The 17,360-nt window shown below is 38.8% G+C and overlaps 1 protein-coding gene across 3 annotated transcripts in view; it reads left to right on the top strand.

Moving 5' to 3' along the window:
* Nucleotides 1-16,254, top strand: part of bcam (basal cell adhesion molecule (Lutheran blood group)) — a 49,702-nt gene extending 33,448 nt beyond the window's left edge. Inside the window, exons 3-17 of one of the 3 annotated variants that reach the window (XM_026944769.3) lie at nt 23-236; nt 2,372-2,448; nt 2,570-2,666; nt 3,496-3,678; nt 3,764-3,882; nt 3,975-4,125; nt 5,258-5,373; nt 5,501-5,642; nt 8,745-8,869; nt 9,604-9,745; nt 9,843-9,875; nt 10,353-10,373; nt 10,957-11,098; nt 13,635-13,734; nt 13,868-16,254. In XM_026944769.3, the coding sequence (XP_026800570.1) occupies nt 23-236; nt 2,372-2,448; nt 2,570-2,666; nt 3,496-3,678; nt 3,764-3,882; nt 3,975-4,125; nt 5,258-5,373; nt 5,501-5,642; nt 8,745-8,869; nt 9,604-9,745; nt 9,843-9,875; nt 10,353-10,373; nt 10,957-11,098; nt 13,635-13,734; nt 13,868-13,870 (1,665 nt within the window). In that variant the 3' untranslated portion in view covers nt 13,871-16,254. Of the gene's footprint in view, nt 1-22; nt 237-2,371; nt 2,449-2,569; nt 2,667-3,495; nt 3,679-3,763; nt 3,883-3,974; nt 4,126-5,257; nt 5,374-5,500; nt 5,643-8,744; nt 8,870-9,603; nt 9,746-9,842; nt 10,115-10,352; nt 10,374-10,956; nt 11,099-13,634; nt 13,735-13,867 lie in introns of those variants that run through there. The other 2 variants (XM_026944770.3, XM_026944771.3) reach the window with 2 other exon arrangements.
* The last annotated feature ends 1,106 nt before the right edge of the window (nt 16,255-17,360 follow it).

The following is a 17,360-nucleotide window of genomic DNA, read 5'->3' as shown; positions in this document are numbered from 1 at the left end:
ACTGTCTGTTTCTCTCTCATAGGAGTCTGCAGGCACACGGAAGCGTGTAGCTTTCAGGTCATCCAAAGACGACGGCCTAGATAAAGACACACCGTTAACAGACCGTGTCACCATGGAAACTGACATGACCCTGGTCATCTCTCCAGTAAAGGTGATGGATGAGAGGAGCTTCTTCTGCCAGGTGGACGGAGGACCCGTGGGTACCGCAGAGGCTGAGACCAAACTCAAGGTGTTCTGTAAGTCTGCTTTTCCGCTGCCACATACACTAATAAGACAGACACGTACTGAGGCAGAGTCACCTTTAGAACTACGTTGGCTGGCGATTTTGCACATGAGCATACAATGCAATACAAGCAGTTGAGATTACAGGAGCTGCTCAAGGACCTGACACAACCTCCCAATGAGTAGCCCAGAGTCTCATCCTAGCGTAGTCTTTGGTGCCTACTTTATGGTCCCTGTCCAATTTTTGCCTGGAGTAAATGTTATAAGACACATATAGAAGATAAGATAAAATAAGATAAACTTTATTGATCCCACAGTGGGGAAATTCACTTATCACAGCAGCTAGACAGTTAGAGTGCAGGAAGAAAGAAAAGGAAGGAAGAAAGAAAAGTTAAAAACTATAACTATATATACACCCTTAGGAATAATAAAAGAAATAAAATTAAAAAGAACTGACCCTCCTTAATTCTATTTATTAGCCTAATTAGTCAGTCAGAAGTCAGTTAGAACCGTGAACATTGCATATTTGACTCCATTGATTAGCACAGCTATTTCACCAGTCATGTTTGATGGACGTCATTTCTCTGGCCTTAAGACAGCTGCTGAGATACGGGTGTGTGTGTGTGTTGGTGGGGTTTGAGGTTTCTGGGGGTTTGAGGAGGTGATAATGACTTGATATTGAAAAACAACTTCTTGTCATAGCCAAGACGCCAAACCTCATTCAGATCTATATTGATGTGTCAGACTGTTATTTAGGAATGTCCAGCGGGGACAGGCTAGTAAAGACCTTTAAAAGGAGGGTTTAATATTTTGTTCCCTTTGTGGCAATCATCAATACCCTGAAGCAGAACACTTGACCTGAAGTTACTCCAGAGACTATATTATAGAACACTACATTGTGTCCAGGCCTCCAGGCCTAAATGAAGGCAGTTTCATGGAAATGGTCCACATGTCAAAAATCCACATTATTGATGTTGGAAAGTGTTATAGGAAATGATTAGTGTGTGCTAGTTGTGTTTTATATTTGCCTGTATTTACTATACAACACATGCATGTGAATACGCACTAAATGCATGTATTCATTAAGACTAAGAGCTATACAGCATATTGCTGTTTGAGTATGCGGGCTGTTCCTGTCCAGATGAAACAGCGAGAGCCGTAATTGCTTTAATGATCGTGAATGACTCTTCTCCCCAGAGAGCACTGACTCATGGAGCTGGGATAATGGCTAATGCTGCAGGAAAATGAGCTTGGGGAGAGACAGGAGGTTGTAGTAGCGTACAATGCAGCTATCGTTCTCATTGTATTTCACTTTAGTTCATTTTAAACTACTTTCCAGCCCTGTGATAGATGGCCAGATGGTTTTCATCAAGACTATTAAAAAGAAACTAAAGAATAAAACACTTCTGAGTTGTCGGTGGATATGGGTCATTTCATGGCTTTGGTTTCTTTACTGTTATTCTAATATAATAACTTATGGTTTAAAAATGTGAAGAGATGGTTATTTTTATATGATTTTCGGAAGGAGTCTCCAGTTTCAGCGCAGCCTTTCTGGCACAGGAAATTGCATTTTCTTGGTAACATGCTGCACTGCAGTTTTGTTTCTCATATTAACTTCAAGAGAGAGATAAAAGAGAGGCTGATGAGGGAGAAATCGTTAATAGCTTCTGTAATATACAGTATGTGATAACAAGAACTCTTCTCATGGATGTTCCACAAGATTAAATGTAACTATAAATGGATAAAATATATGACCTGTTGCCTTTACTTAAAAATTTGCAGTTGTTAGTAAATTGCTGTGGTATAATAAGGATGTGCTGTTATTGGAAAATAGTCAACTTCGGGGTGGTAATGCGTATCATACCATCACATCGTTGATTGTTTTCCTATAACAACACATCCCAAAGTGATTTAAACCTTGCGTAATATATAATTATCATTCCCTTCATACCTTCATGAGCAGCATCCGGCGTGAAATGGTATAGGACAGTGACAGTAAAGTGCTCAGGTTTGACAAAATGACAAAGGGACAAAATGATAAAGAGCACAGGAATATGCAGAACATTTCTTTATAGACAGCATCATCAGCCAACCTTGTATAACAACATATGACATCTCTCTCTTTTTCACCTCTCATTGTCTCTCTCAGATGCTCCAGAAAAGCCAGTGGTGTCTGAAAATAAACAAGTCATTCCTGTAAGCCCAGAAAACCCAACTGCACATCAGGTATGTTTGTCACATGTTTGGAGCAGGTCTCTAGAATTCAGGTAGCACATTTAATATTCAAGTTATATGCAAAATAAATGGAAAAATAATAATATTTCACTATAACGTGTGTCATGTTTAGGTGGGCAAATGCACCAGCAGCAATGGTCACCCTGAGCCTCGTATCATCTGGTTTAAAGACTCCAAACCTCTGCCAGAGGTTGCAGATCCTAAAGACAGTGAGTAATGAACTTAAAGGATTCTCCTTACATTAGCTAATAAACCTGAACTGGCTGTCTTCATTAGCACCTGTTCGCAAAGATGTTCTCTAAACTGTGGAACACTGGTAAAAGTGTAGCAGTTTTGTCTAAAGCAGGAGTTATACTTGATGCATGGCAGCCATGCAAGCGGCAATGTTCACATACTCATCTGCGTAACCTTTGTACATCTAGAGGATTAAAACTGATCCACTATGGCGCAGGCCAGAGCCCAATCCTCCCTTGCTCAACAGGTTTCCACATTGAGCTGTAAAATGTAGCAATTTTATTATTGTTATTCTATTTCTGTCATCGTCATGATTTTTATCATGAGCAAATACGTAAAAGTGACCAGTCCAGTACCATGGTTCTCAAAATGGGCTTCTGGGACCCTCATAGTCAAGAGGTCCACAATTTTTAAACATTTTGTGACAATGGTTAAAAACACCATTATCAAAGTCAAAACATAACTGAATAGAAAACTACTACAAATACTACTCCACATTTTATCATTTACTGTTGGTTTTTATTTTCAGCTTTAATTTTTTTAAATCCTATTTTATCGATTACTGAATCTGCATGGTTTGTTTTGAGTAGAAACAGTTGTTGCTACAGTAATTTTAGTTGTAGGAACATTAACACAAGGTTTCTTATGTCAAACTGGGAACGTTGTGTTTGCAACATTTAGAGACCATTGTGCAAATGTTTTTAGAACATTGCAGAAATGTTATTTTTGTAACCTTACAGCCTAACCTACTTGGAACCTGTTAAATGAACATTTTATTTCATTTTAACTCTCTCTTTCTCTCAGAGTTATACATGGTCCCGGGTGTGGTGAAGGAGTCATCAGGTCTCTTCACGGTCACGAGCACTCTGTACATCCGGCCCAATAAGATGGACGCCAAGTCAGTGTTCCACTGCACCGTGGAGTACAGGATGCCAAACGAGGAGATTAAAAAGGAGAACTCGGAACCTTTCAACCTCACACTGCTCTGTGAGTCACACACTCGTGCATTTTTGTCTCTGTGAAGCTCTCCATGACCATGTTCTTCAACTTCATTCCGTTGTCCTCTCGCTAGACCCAGCAGAGAATGTGTTCTTCAAATTGTTGAACACATCACCAATCAAAGAGGGAGATGAGGTTCGGATGAAATGTGAGACGGACGGAAACCCTCAGCCTCAGTTCGAATTCTCCAAAGTGAGGACTAATTTAAAACCAAGTGCCCAGTGTTCATATGCATATGGGTTCTCCTTTCATTGTTGCTCACTCTTCATCTCTTTTTCATGCAGGACACCAATTTCGTTACGCAAACAAGTGAGACGGGATTGCTTATTCTGCGCAACGTCACTCGCAGTGACTCTGGCACCTACAGTTGTGAGGCAATGGACTTTGACTCTTTGTCTGCTGACCTGACCAAGAACCTCGCCATCAACGTGCACCGTGAGTAGCTAGGGACTGAGACGTGATGGAAGTTAAAATATTTGTGAATTAAGTTCAGAGGTGCTTTACAGGTACACTGATATTCAGTTACTATAAAGAGTTCAGTTAATGTCAAAAGTTCATTTACTCAATCAACTACAATAATTTGAATGATAATAACATACAATAATACATTATTATTATTATTATTATTATTATTACAGTTATTAGTTAGCCCACAAAAGGAAGTTCTAGTATGCCACCCAGTCTCCATTATGTAATGTTATTACATATGCTGAGCTAGTTAGTTAGTTAAGTGCATTAATAAAGACTAAGGGAAACAAACAATTATTAGAACTCTTCTTCTCAATACGTTTAACTGCAAGACGATGTATAGCACATACAGGATCAGGAGAGTTATATGATGGCTTTGCGCTGCATTTTATTTTTCTCAGTTTTGTCACTGATTCCACATAGCTGCATATTCCTGATTCAGAAAAGATCATCTGTCATCAGTGCAAAACTATTTAATGCACCTACAAAGCATTTACAGTCAACCAGATTGTGCCTGGGCTGATGAGTGTAGTGCAGCATGCAGTGGTGATGCGCATTGAGGTGTGTCACACCACCGTGAAACACATTAAGTTTAAACATACACAGCAAATGAAACAGTCAATGTGAAGCAGGGTTTACTGAACTATTGAGCATAAAAAAATTAATAACCAAGACATCTGCTTGTCCCAGGAGCCTGGAATACCGATGTGTCCACCCCTGAATTAATACAAATTCTTAAGCAATATTGTACAAGCAAGAGTGAGGTTATGCTGAATATCAGCACAGCTGTGATTCAGCATAGGGACGAGCTGTAGTAACCGTTTCAAACTAGTGAGTGGAATTTTATGTGGAGAACACAGACAAGCAGAGTGATACACACAGTGAAATGTCTCAGTGCAGTTATACTGAACATAAGCACTCTTGGAACACCACTCAACCAATCAAATTAGTAGACTGGAACTAACTGCTGTATAAAAGTGTATTAGAATAGAAATCTGGATATGCAACAAAATTATACACTCCACCAACACTATCCTTGTGTTCAGAACCTTAATGAAAGCAAATATTTTATTTTCATCTCTCTCCTGCTCTCTCTCAGATCTGGACCCAGTGTCTGTGGTGCCAGCCAGCCCTTTGATGATAAGTAAAGGTGATCCCATTGAGCTTCAATGCAAGACCAGGTCTTCTGATGAGTACACCCTCTCATGGATGAAGGCGAGTCATAAATCCCTCCATCCTCTCTTCTTTATCTTCCATCTTCATGATGATTTTCGTTATGATCACGTTGATGACCATATGTGTGTATTTGTGTGTGTGTGTGTGTGTGCATGTGTGTGTGCAGGATGGTAAGCAGCTGTCTCAGAAGGGTGTGCTGGCTCTGCAGTCTGCAAATTTGGACAATGCTGGCGAGTATGTGTGTATTGCATCGGTCCCCTCAGTGCCGGGCCTGCAGAAGCAAGCTAATATCACAGTTATCATCTCAGGTACAACACACACACATACACACACACACAGCAAAACTCTATCATATACCCCCTGTATAATTATATATAATCTATAGCATTGTCTCTACATTTATCCAAGTTCTACTACAATACATGCCTTCAATACTCCAATTCCCCTACATGTTCTTCAATACTACCTTTATGAGCTGTAATGTATCATTTATTAAACCACTAAATCATCTAATGAATTAGGTACAACTTCTTTCACATGTACTCATGCTCTGGAACACTTACTCTGATTGATTTTTGAGATATTCACCACTGATCCCCTTTTTCTAAAAAGGAAGAAAACTACACCAGCTGTAGTTTTGAGCTCTGTCCTATGGTTCTGTGTTCTAACCAATCATGTGTTCTAACCAATCATGTGCTACATGTGACGGTGAGACATAAACTCAAAGCTGCTGTACTTCTCTGTTATCAGTGGTTATGATTGAAATAGATAAGATGGTTAAACACACGTGGATATGAATGGGTGAAACAGAAAAACCAGATAACGACTAGAATGAGGAGCAAAAGCTAGCAATTAGGACTTGGTACACAACTTTGAGAACTGGGGAAATGGGTATAAAGAACCTGGAAATCCATGGCTGAGAATTATATTACTAACACATGCAACGCATGCTGTGACTTTGCACACAGCAGACGAACAAATAAGTACACTTTATGGCCAAAAGTATGTGGATCCCTGACCATTGAACATTCCAAAACCATAGACATTAATATAGAGTTTCCCCATTTGCAGCTATAGCAGCCTTCACTCTTCTGAGAAGGCTTTCGACTAGATTTTGGACTGTGGAGATTTGTGTCTATTCAGCCACAAATTGGTGTTCCAGTTCGTCCCAAAGGTGTTCAGTTTGGTTGAGATCAGGAATCTGTGCAGGGTACTCAAGTTCTTATACTCCACTCTTAGCAAATCACGTCTTCATGTAGCTTGTTTTGCACAGGGGCATTGTCATGCTGGAACAGGTTTGGGCCTCTTAGTTCCCGTGAAAGGAAACTGTAATGCTACAGCTTACAGCACCACTCTAGAAAATTGCATGTTTCCAACTTTGTGGCAACAGTTTGGGGATGAACCACATACTTTTGGCCATATAGTGTATATAGCATGTACGTGTCAGATGTCGCTGTGGCTGAATCCTGGCAAACAGCCAAAAAAAACCTTGCGAGCTCAGTGTGATTTCCTCTTACATGCTTGTTCATAGTAGACAGATACGTGTCATAGCAAAAAAGCCTAATCAATTTGATTGAGGTTTGTAATCAAATGCAATCTGTAATCAAATTCATTTCTGCTTTTTAACTTTTGGGAGTTACCAGATTTTAAAATGCTAGCTGTTTATGTGTGTTTGGGAAGCATGCAAAAGAGAAACTAGTTTGTAGTCTTCAGCACTATATACAGTACAGTATAGTAGAAAAATTCTCTATGTGAAGGGTTTTCACAGGCTGCCACACATATTCACTACTTGGGTAATAAGTCATAGGTAAAGCTAAACTAGACACAGCAATGATTAGGTGCTGTGGCCACAATATAACCACAACAGAAGCAGATAAAATGAGAAGCAAACCTCACAATGGGAAGTGTTGTTCAAAACCAAAGTGATGACATTTGTTTCAAAGGGTTCTTTTAAATAATAGTTATTGAAGCGGATAATTGGTCGGCACTTGTAACTGAAAGCAACAAAACAACAAAAAGTTGTGCAAATGCTCTGGTATTTAAGCTGTCTATTACAGGTTACAGTTTTTTTATTGCTCAGGAAACTCAGGCAACAACTGGATAGTGCAAATGTATTAGTTTGGCGTTGTTGTAAAATAGTCTACACAATCAGACTTGTGAACTTGTAAAAAAAAATGAGTAACAGGACAGGGGAGGTTATTTGGTCTTCTTTAGGCTAGCGTCTTTGAGAGTGTAAAACACTGTGGCCAAGGCTTCAAAAAAATGACACTGAAGTGTGTACCAACTAGTCATTAACTAAATCTGAGATGGGTCTTGTGCTGCGTTCAACCGCCTCTCATAAGCTCCTGTTTCTGTTTGGCACAGGATGTGACAGTGTAATCTCCTTTTTTGTCAGCAAACAGTACAATGATGTTTGTCACCATTTTTGCAGTTCTGGGGTATCACAAAACCGTAACCAATAATTATTTCTGAATTCCTCACTGCTACTTCAGAGGCTCGTAACTTATAATTAGTAGTTCCACTAAAGCTTGTGTTTTATTTAGGGTGCAGTGTCATTTTATTTGTTCCATAAATCCTCCTGATCCTATATAATTATAGATCTTGCATATGTTCCAGGTGCTCTCTTTCATGGGTTCCTCATTACAACTAAATAATCCAGCAAGATCTGTTATATTACAGATCCTCTCAGGGTAGCTTTTATAAACTGTGGATTAGGATCAGGTCATAGCTGTGGTGCAGGGTGTGCTTACCTTTCCCATACTACTGAAACATGACAATACACATTGTATTAAGGCTGTATTACACATGTATTAAGGCTGTGGCCTGTAAGGACAATGGCTGGGATGGGTCTGTGCTAGCCCTGATCTTCACATCCCCTTCCTCCGCCAAATCTGATAACAGCGCTACAGAGCACATTGTGGATAACGCGCATGACATTGTGGATAAAGGAAACACTCATGTGATATGTGTGTATGTATATATGTGATTGACGAGGATATGAGTGGAGTCATCAGTTATTACGATTCCATTAACTTCCATTAGCCGATATGAAATTATGCAATAACTAATGGTTTGAAGAAAGACCATGCCTGAAACTCACTTATCCAAACGTATGTCTAAAAACTATATAAACACACTCTGATTTCTTACGAAACCCAATCTTTCCTGTCTCCTTTTTGTATTTTATTACTGCTTCTAAGTACTCTTATCACTGACCTGATGTACATTTCAAGATTTGATAAAAATGTATCTCCAGAATTCTTTAAGAATGTTTAATTTTTTCCTGATATATTTGTCTCATCAGAACATCAACTAAATCCCAACATTTCCTTGAATGCGTGATCTGTACTTGTGGAATGTCAATGAAAGTTCTCTCTCTCTCTCTCTCTCTCTCTCTCTGTTCACTATAGGTCAGCCTGAGATTGATGAGCCCATGACAGGAAAGGTTGCAAGGCAGGGAGATAAGGTCACTCTCAGGTGTTCTGCTCAAGGCTATCCTGCTCCACAGTTCACCTGGAAACCCTCTGGCAAAGAGGTGTGTGTGTGTGTGTGTGTGTCAGTGTCTCATTATGTGAGAGCACATCTGCACAATTGGCCATGATATCAATTCTTTTTCCATGTTTATCATTTCAATTATGGAGCAGTTATGCAATTATTATACCACAGCACTGTTTAATATTCAAATCTGATTGGTCAGAAGGTGTTTTCAATAACAGCAGTTCTGACAGTAGGGCCAGCTGTAATGCAAATTGCAAATGTATATTTATTGCTTATACTAACAGTTATCATTTTTATAGTGACAACTCATTCATAGGTACTTACAGTAAGTAACAGCTGCTTTTTTTTGTCCTATTAACTTCAAAGGGGGAAATTAATAAGATGAAAAAAAGAGGGGATGGTGAGGAAAGGACTATTTATATCTGTTATAAGGGCTAACAGGGACTAATTAATCTCACAGACATTCCACAACATTAAACGTAGCCATAAATGGTTAATAAGTACAACTTGGCATTTAGTAATAAATTAAACATTGTAATAGTTAGAAAATTGTCGAAAATAATCAATTTTAGGGTGGTAACAGTAACTCTTCTTTGTTTCTGGCAGCATCACACCACGCCATCATTGATTATTTTCTTATAACTGCATCATTATATTATAAAAGCAGTGCTGTGTTTTATACATTACATATAAATATATATCTTTAAATTCCTGTCTCTCATTCTTTTCCTCTGTGTGTGTGTTTATGGTTGGGTGCATGTGTGTGTACAGTCATTAGAAATAAATGGGAATAAGTTCACCAGCACAGTCATCCTGGAGGCCACAGCTGCTGTTCTCAAAGATGGCGTCATTTGTGAGGCAAACAACGAGCACGGTGCAGACAGCAAGAAGTTCACAGTCGAAATCCAGTCAGGTACGTTTTTTTTTTTTTTTTTTTACTTTCATGTATTTTCAGGCATACAAACCTAATACACGCAGATCTAAAGTTACCTTCTCCTTTCTTTCTACAGACAACACAATCGATTCAAATGGCGGTGCACGAGGTAGACACTTGAGCCTGCTCTCTCTCCTCTTCTCCTCCCTTTCTGGACTTTGCCTTCTCCATACTCTGTAGCCTAGCTTTTCCAGCTCTGTACATTGTATATTGTGTATTGCTAAGAGAACCACTGTGTATATTGTATATTGTATTATGTTTCCGTCTTTGTATGATGTCCGTCCTCACTTTTGTGGAAGTCACTTCCGACTTTTTTCCTCCTTGGGGACAATAAAGAATTTGGTTCTATTTTTTCTCTCCTCTCCATCCTTCTTGTCTCTGTTTGAGGCGTTACCTTTCCTACTCTTTTCTTCCTCCTCACGTCTGCTAGCATATGTGTGTGTAGTCACTGTAGTGTGCGTCTAATCATGGTGGTGGGCTTGTCACATATATGTGAGTACATTTTCAATGTTGCTGGGGTTATGACTATGCTTATGGTTTCTGCCATGGGACTCAACTCTTTCTCTTCTTACACTGCTGCTCAAAGGAAGCCCAGTGTTTGCAACAGGTCTGTACGCTTGCTGCTGTGTGTGTGTCTTTGAGAGAGATATCACATGGGAACGTTTGTGTATCATTCTAAGCTGTGTGGGAGTGTGTGTGTGTGTGTGTGTGTGTGTGTGTGTGTGTGTGTGCGCGCTAGGGTGGTTCCATCCTTTTGTCTTCATTTCTCATGTGACACAATGTCAATGGAGTTTAATAGTAAAGCAACAATCCCTTATTGTTCTTTCTTGTTTCCTTCCCACTATTTCTGCTACACCCACCTCCTCTCCACCTCTACCTCTTTCTTGTCCTTCTCATCAACTTCTATCAAATACTTTCTTCCTCCTCTCATCTCTCATGTCCTTCTGTTCCTCCTGTCTTTCTGTCTCTGTTCTCTTTTCCCCATCATCTCATCTCATGTCTACTTGCATTCTTTCATCATCCACATTGTTTTCCTTCCCTCTTCTCCTACTCTATTTCCCTCCCTTCCTCTTCTCCTTCTGATTTCCTCCACCATTCCTTTCTCTCTTCTTCCACTCTTCTTTCATACTCATTTCTCTCTCACTTCTGTCTCTCTCTCTCTCTGTCATTCTCTGTGTGTGTGCTTCTAGCTGACACTCAGCAGGGTGGCTCCAAAGGAGTGGTGGTCGCTGTGTTGGTGTGTGTGCTGCTGTTGCTCCTGCTGGTGGCTGTTCTTTACTTCTTCGGTAAGAGGGGCAGGATGGCCTGTCGCAAGAAGGAGAAGAAGGACGTGTAAGTAGCTAAGGGGATGTGAGTGAGGAGGAACTTTTATTTTAATAGTTATAGACCTTTAAGATATTATGTTGCTTTACCACTGGACAGTGTAACATGATACGGTGCAGTTACTAATCTGAATCCAGAACTGTCCCCACCCTGGTTGTGCATCTGTGATGTTTCCTATCACAAAAACACACCTGTGAGATTAGGAGCTTTCTGGAGTGTGTGACATCATCTCCCACACAATGCTAGTGTTAACAGTAAATAATAGACACAGCAGTAGCAACAATGAAGGAAGGCCAAAGCCTGAATTCCCTTTTTCTCTGCCAATCAGATAGAACATTCCAGGTTTTCCATTAGCTTTGTTATGTGATTTCTATTTTTTTCTCAGATCGGATCTGACTATCTTGACAATTCACATTTATCTGTCTTTAGTCCCATATCTGTCTTTAATGAGCCTCGGTTAAAACACCTTTCTCGCGTCGCTGCATGCATCCAATGATATAAATGACTCACATGCATCACAAACAATGAAAACATTTTAGTTGTGAGACAATCAGTCATGCTAGAAGCAACAAATGAATGCAATAGTAGCCCAACCCTGTGTCGCAGTACATTCTGGAGAAAAGTGCTATACATGGTCAGGTCGAGAAGGCGAAAAAGGGCCAGATAGCTAGCTTTTGCAGGAACTGCTGGGCTGAGTGAGGTGTGGGTATGGGAGAGAAACCAGCAACAGGACTGCAGTGTGGAGAGATTCAATAAGTATTTATATGGGAGAGTTTTTCTTTCACATTGTAGTCATGAGTGTTTTTCACCACACTCGATTCATTTCCCTAAATATTCTAAGTAAATCACAAATTCCCCATCCTTCCACCGAACATTCCACCGCTGACTGCTCTTGTTGTACTTCAGTGTTGTTTGCAGCACTGCTGACACTGGATGATAACGCTGACAGAGATATGTGTATGTGCACTGGGGAAAAGCTACATAAATTCAGACCTGACCCATCTCATTCATGTCACATTACCACTTATCAAAAAATCCAATGGAAAGCCTTTCCTGAAGAGTGGAGGTTATTATAACAGCAAAGGAGGAATAAATCTGGAATGGGATGTTAAACAAGCACATATGGGTGTGATGGTCAGGTGTCCAAAAATTTTGGCCACAAAATGAATATCCGATCTAAAAAAAAAAATCAGATCTGTGTCACATTAAGTCAGAAAATTGGATTTATATCACTTCAGTCAGGTAATGTAAACATAGCCAAACACTGCTACTGAAGATGGCTTTGCCGTACTGTCAGGGAGAAAAGACATACATTCGTAGGTATTATTTATTGGCAAGTAAGGAATCATGACAATTCTGTGTCTCTATTGCATTTGAGCAGTACAATCAGTCTGCACTATTCTAGTGTCCCATATGTGCTTGGTACTCTTGGTATTTTACAACTTCTGAAGTTACAGCTAGCTCCAGATTCCAGAGTTACACAGAGTATTTTAATATGATATTTGCAGTTTGCAGTTGATGCTAAGTATAATTACAGTATGTTTTTTAGTCACACAGTCTTTTTCTAGTAATTTACCATTACATCTGAGAAAAATGTTGATATTCCCAACTGTTTTGTCTCCTTCGCACTGTAATTCTGACTTTACACTGTTTATATAAAAGGCTTAGTTGCTACATCTTAGCCAGCTAAATTAGTAGCCTCAGTGATTGGCTAGTCTGTGCTCAGCGTGCATAGCAGCACTGTTTTCAAGTCTCTCAGGTATTTGCCTTCCCATGTCAAAAACACAAGTTCCATTTGAATGCACCATTATTTATAGTGTGGGTTACTTAGCAACGGAAATGATGATCAAATAAGGGATGACAGATTTGTTACCGTATTGTGTCATACCACACTGTCCAGTGGAAAAATGCTTCTACTTTGGCCACATGGCCTTCATATAGAAATTAGAGGTGTGCTTTAAATGTTGTTGTTAATGTTCTAAATGTTATGCTATACCAACATAGGTAACAATGGCACGTAAATATATATTTTTATGTTTCTGGGTATTTCACTTGAAATATACAGTTTGAACGTTGTATTTATTTATAGTACTTTTTCCAGTACCGCTTGTCTGAAAACAGCTTTATAGGCGTCAGTGATTTAACCTCCACTGAGCAAGCCAAGGCCCACAGTTGCAAGAGAAAAAAACATAGCTACGATGTAGCTATGAGGAAAAACTCATAAGAACCCATTCTCTAAAGGCTAGCACTGGCAATCATGATGTTTTGATATTAGATAGCAGGGCTAAAGAGCAAATAGAACTGATGAAATCAAAGAAAGCTGCATAGATTTAGTAAACTTGTTTAAACTTAATTTAGTTATTCTTATGTAACTCCTGAGTATTGTAGTAGTCTCCCAACAAAATACTTTAATATTTGCACCTCCTGAAATCTGCAGTGTGAACCTGTTGCACTGGGCATTTTTGTACCTTTCCACCCCTTATATGAGATTTAAAGTGTATTTTCTCTTCACTTTCTGCATGAACCCCGTGGTGTGTATGCACAGTGCATCTGGGGAGGTGAACAGTGACATTGTGGTGGAGATGAAATCTGGTGAGAAGCCCAATGAGGAGTCAGGGCTGCTTAATAAACCCCATGTAGAGCAGGTAAGAGGTCAGAGGTCAAAGTCTATAACCTTCTGTTAGAAGTGTTTGGTTGTGTACATGTCCTGGGTTATTGCATGGTGCCATGGGAACTGAAATGACCATTGTATTCTTCTGTCCTTTCCCCCTCCATTAGTGATATGAGAGAAGAATGTGGAGGAAGACAAATCATCTGAGGAATTGAAGAGCAGGAGGGGTGCTTGAGTTTTTTTGGTTTGTTTTTTCTGAGTGAGGCACCAACCTGAAGCAGTGGGGCGGATATATTTGAGCTGTAAATTTTGTTTAGGGTCGGGTTGGGGAGAGGCAGATGGGGTTAGAAACAGTGGGTGGGGTTTGACATAGTGGTTGGGGTTAAGGACAGTGGGTTTGAACAATTTTTGTAAAAGTGGTCTTCTCTGTTTTTAAGGGGGGTGGGGTAAATTTTAAATGTTTTTTCTGCTAAAGTGAGAAACCAATCACGCAAATCATTGTCCACTGATCATGACTCTGCAGACTAGCTGTAGAAAAGAAAGCATCGGAAACTCAATCCAGCACCGGGTATACTGCCAAATTTCCAGATCTTTTAATTAAATCACTGTGCCACTGGATTGATCTTTAGCCTGTGCACTCCTCTTTTCAACTTAGTCTGCATTAGACACTGCACTTACTGTCTGTTCTTACACAATTCTTCCCACTGTAAGTGCATTGACACCTGTTGATCATCTTTAAAAACACTGCTCATAAGCATACACTTTGTCCTGTACAAATTGCCTGACTGTGGACTTGCATGCTACTGAAAATAGCCTGTCTCTTTTTTCCCTACATTGTATGTATAGCCAAATGTTTGCATTTTTTTTCTATCTGTATTACATGGTAGCTTCCTATACAGCACTGCCAATGCATCTGTAAAGTCTGAGCAAACCAAATGCTTGGAGGTGCCAAGGAGCAAGAGATTAGAAAGTAAGAAATACAAGGTCATGCCACTGAATGCTCTGAGATGTACAGGCCAAAAAAATGAGAAGCTTGTTTTTTTTTGTTGTTTTTTTTTAAACCTGTGTCCTCGCAAAATGTTTTTTTTTTTTTTTTCCTGAATCTGGATGCCTCAGTGCAACCTACTCATGTTCAAAGAGTTTGTCGTTTGTGTAATTTAAAAGGCCATGGAGAGAAATACAGAAGTCTTCTCTAAGTAGCTAATTAGACTTTAAAGCTCGGTTATATGTCCTTTAGTCCCAGGAATTTGTCACGAGGCTGCACCCATGCACAGTATTAAGATTACGACATCGTCTGTTTCTGTTGGGTGACTATGTGACAAGTATTAGAAATTTTATATGTAATTAGAAAAAAAGTAATAAAACATGAATTTTTCCCAGATGTAAAACTGCAAATGGACCCAAAAGAACCTTACAGAGCACCACTGCTGGTACAGACCATGTTCCAAACCATATTAACTTCTACTGATTCTCATCACTCCATGTGCCTTTCTCAGAACTTCTTTATTTGTATTTATGGGACTATGTCTATTTAAATGCCTCCAGCTTCTCACTCAGTTCTAGTTTCATGGCCCTGTACAAGTAAGGTGTAAGTAAGTAGTGAAGAGTCTCGTCAGTGGGAGTAGTTATGGAAATGCTAGGATTATGGCCACACATCTAGTTTAATTTTCTTTTCTTTTTTTTTTTTGTTAAACCAAAAATCTAAAAGACTGTAAAGGTAATGAATTCTCTGTCATATTAGGAGGCTTCATTCTCCAAAGCTCGACCCATGTCACTGCTGTTATGTCTGTGCTATATTCTTTGAATGTGATTACGTGAATATGTCACACACACTCACACACATACACACACTCTGTGCTTCTTTCCCACAGGCTCTAGCAAAGCAGAGTAATTATAGATGCTCTAACTGATATCACATGTGAGTTAACGGTAATTGAATAAGGCAGGTTAGGGAAGTGTGTTTATACTATATGTGAACATTTTGATTTGAATATGAACAACCTACTGAGTCGTGCATGTACATATTATCCTGTCGTTTGGTATGTATGTGCTTTCATTAGCTATATACACATACTTAATGCTTTTCTGAATATGGGGTTATAAGGCTTACCCTTTCTCAGACACTGATGCCCATGTTAATTCCATTACAAAATGTTGATATACAATAAGCTGAATGTTATATTTTATATTTAAGTTAGATTTTTTATTATTTGATTTTTCCAGCTATAGCGTCATGCCAATTTATCACTGAGATGTGGTCGAGCATTATAGCCATTTTTTAATATCGTAAAAAACTTATTTGTGCAAGTTCTTTTTTTAAGAAACAATGACTTGTGGTTAAACTACTGAATTATTGCTTCTATTTTACATCTGTCACGTTCACTGGTCTTGCAGGTCAGGTTTAGATATCTTGTCATGAATTATAAAGTATTGTGACTACTTTCTCCTTTCTGATGTATATTTTGTGGTATTAGTTGTGAGCTTTGTAGCCTGTTTTTCACCTTTTGTGGAGCTGTGTAGAATTTATACTGACAAAAAAAATTTCCACACTTTACCTGTGTCCTGTATTGTATTATATCATACACCATACACTGACACGCAAAGGACTAGCACCTCAGTAGCACACTCAGAGTTCAGTAATGATGGAAATGAGATATTGGAGCTATTTAATGGAGGTAAATATATATATTTATATTATATATATATATATATATATATATATATATATATATATATATATATATATATATATATATATATATATATATAATATAGGTAAATATATATATATAAAATAACACTTCCATTATATAAAACACACTCTGCTGCCTATGTATCAAGGCAATGTCTTAGAGCACTGGACCTCAGAGATTAAGCAGTTTTTATTTACCCAATATACAAAAGGCAGACTTCTTACATTCTTCTACAGAAGCCTCCAGTGAACACACGATTATTTTCACTGCTCCTCTGCTAAAGCCACAGCCTTGTTCTCACTTGCCTCAGCCTGCCAATTGCCCATTAAGATATTGAAATACCTCTTGTTGAACCTACAGGGTGATTTGTGGCCTGGAGGGAGAGAGGAGAGAAGCAGTAAAAGGAGGAGGACAGATAAGAAGGAGGAGGGCAGATAAGAAGGAGGAGGACAGCAGAAGTACTCCTGAAATAAAAACAAATGAATTAAATGAACAGATGAATTGGATGACTTTTAAAGATAAATCACTGAGAGTAGAAAAATGTAATTTGTCAGCTTTTCTGAAATTCTTAAAAGATATGAACCATTTCTTTGAAACAAGATGAATTATCGGCTACACTTGTGGACAAAAAAAAAAAAAAGGGCCAGGCCCAAAATGCTTTTAATGGTCTCAACAACAAATCATTAGTCAGAAAATTAGCAAGAATTAAACAAATGCACTCCTGAAACCTCTTGCTCGCTCGTTTACTTTTGCTTGGGGAAAAGCTACAAACAGGGAAATTCACTTATATAGTCTTCTTGTACGCAAAGGTGAAATTATGATAATGATTAAAACTTTTGATGTAAAATTCAAACTAACACATGTCTGGATGTACAAATTTTCCAAAAATATCTTCTGGGATGTTTTTTTTTCTTAAAAGATTTGTCATTATTTGGTTATCTACCACACCAGATGCAGCCCATCAAGG

This window comes from Pangasianodon hypophthalmus, chromosome 1 (assembly GCF_027358585.1).
Source record: "Pangasianodon hypophthalmus isolate fPanHyp1 chromosome 1, fPanHyp1.pri, whole genome shotgun sequence".
Lineage (NCBI taxonomy): Eukaryota > Metazoa > Chordata > Actinopteri > Siluriformes > Pangasiidae > Pangasianodon > Pangasianodon hypophthalmus.
Note: the sequence above shows the minus strand (reverse complement) of the source record. Positions and strands in the feature narration are given on the sequence as shown.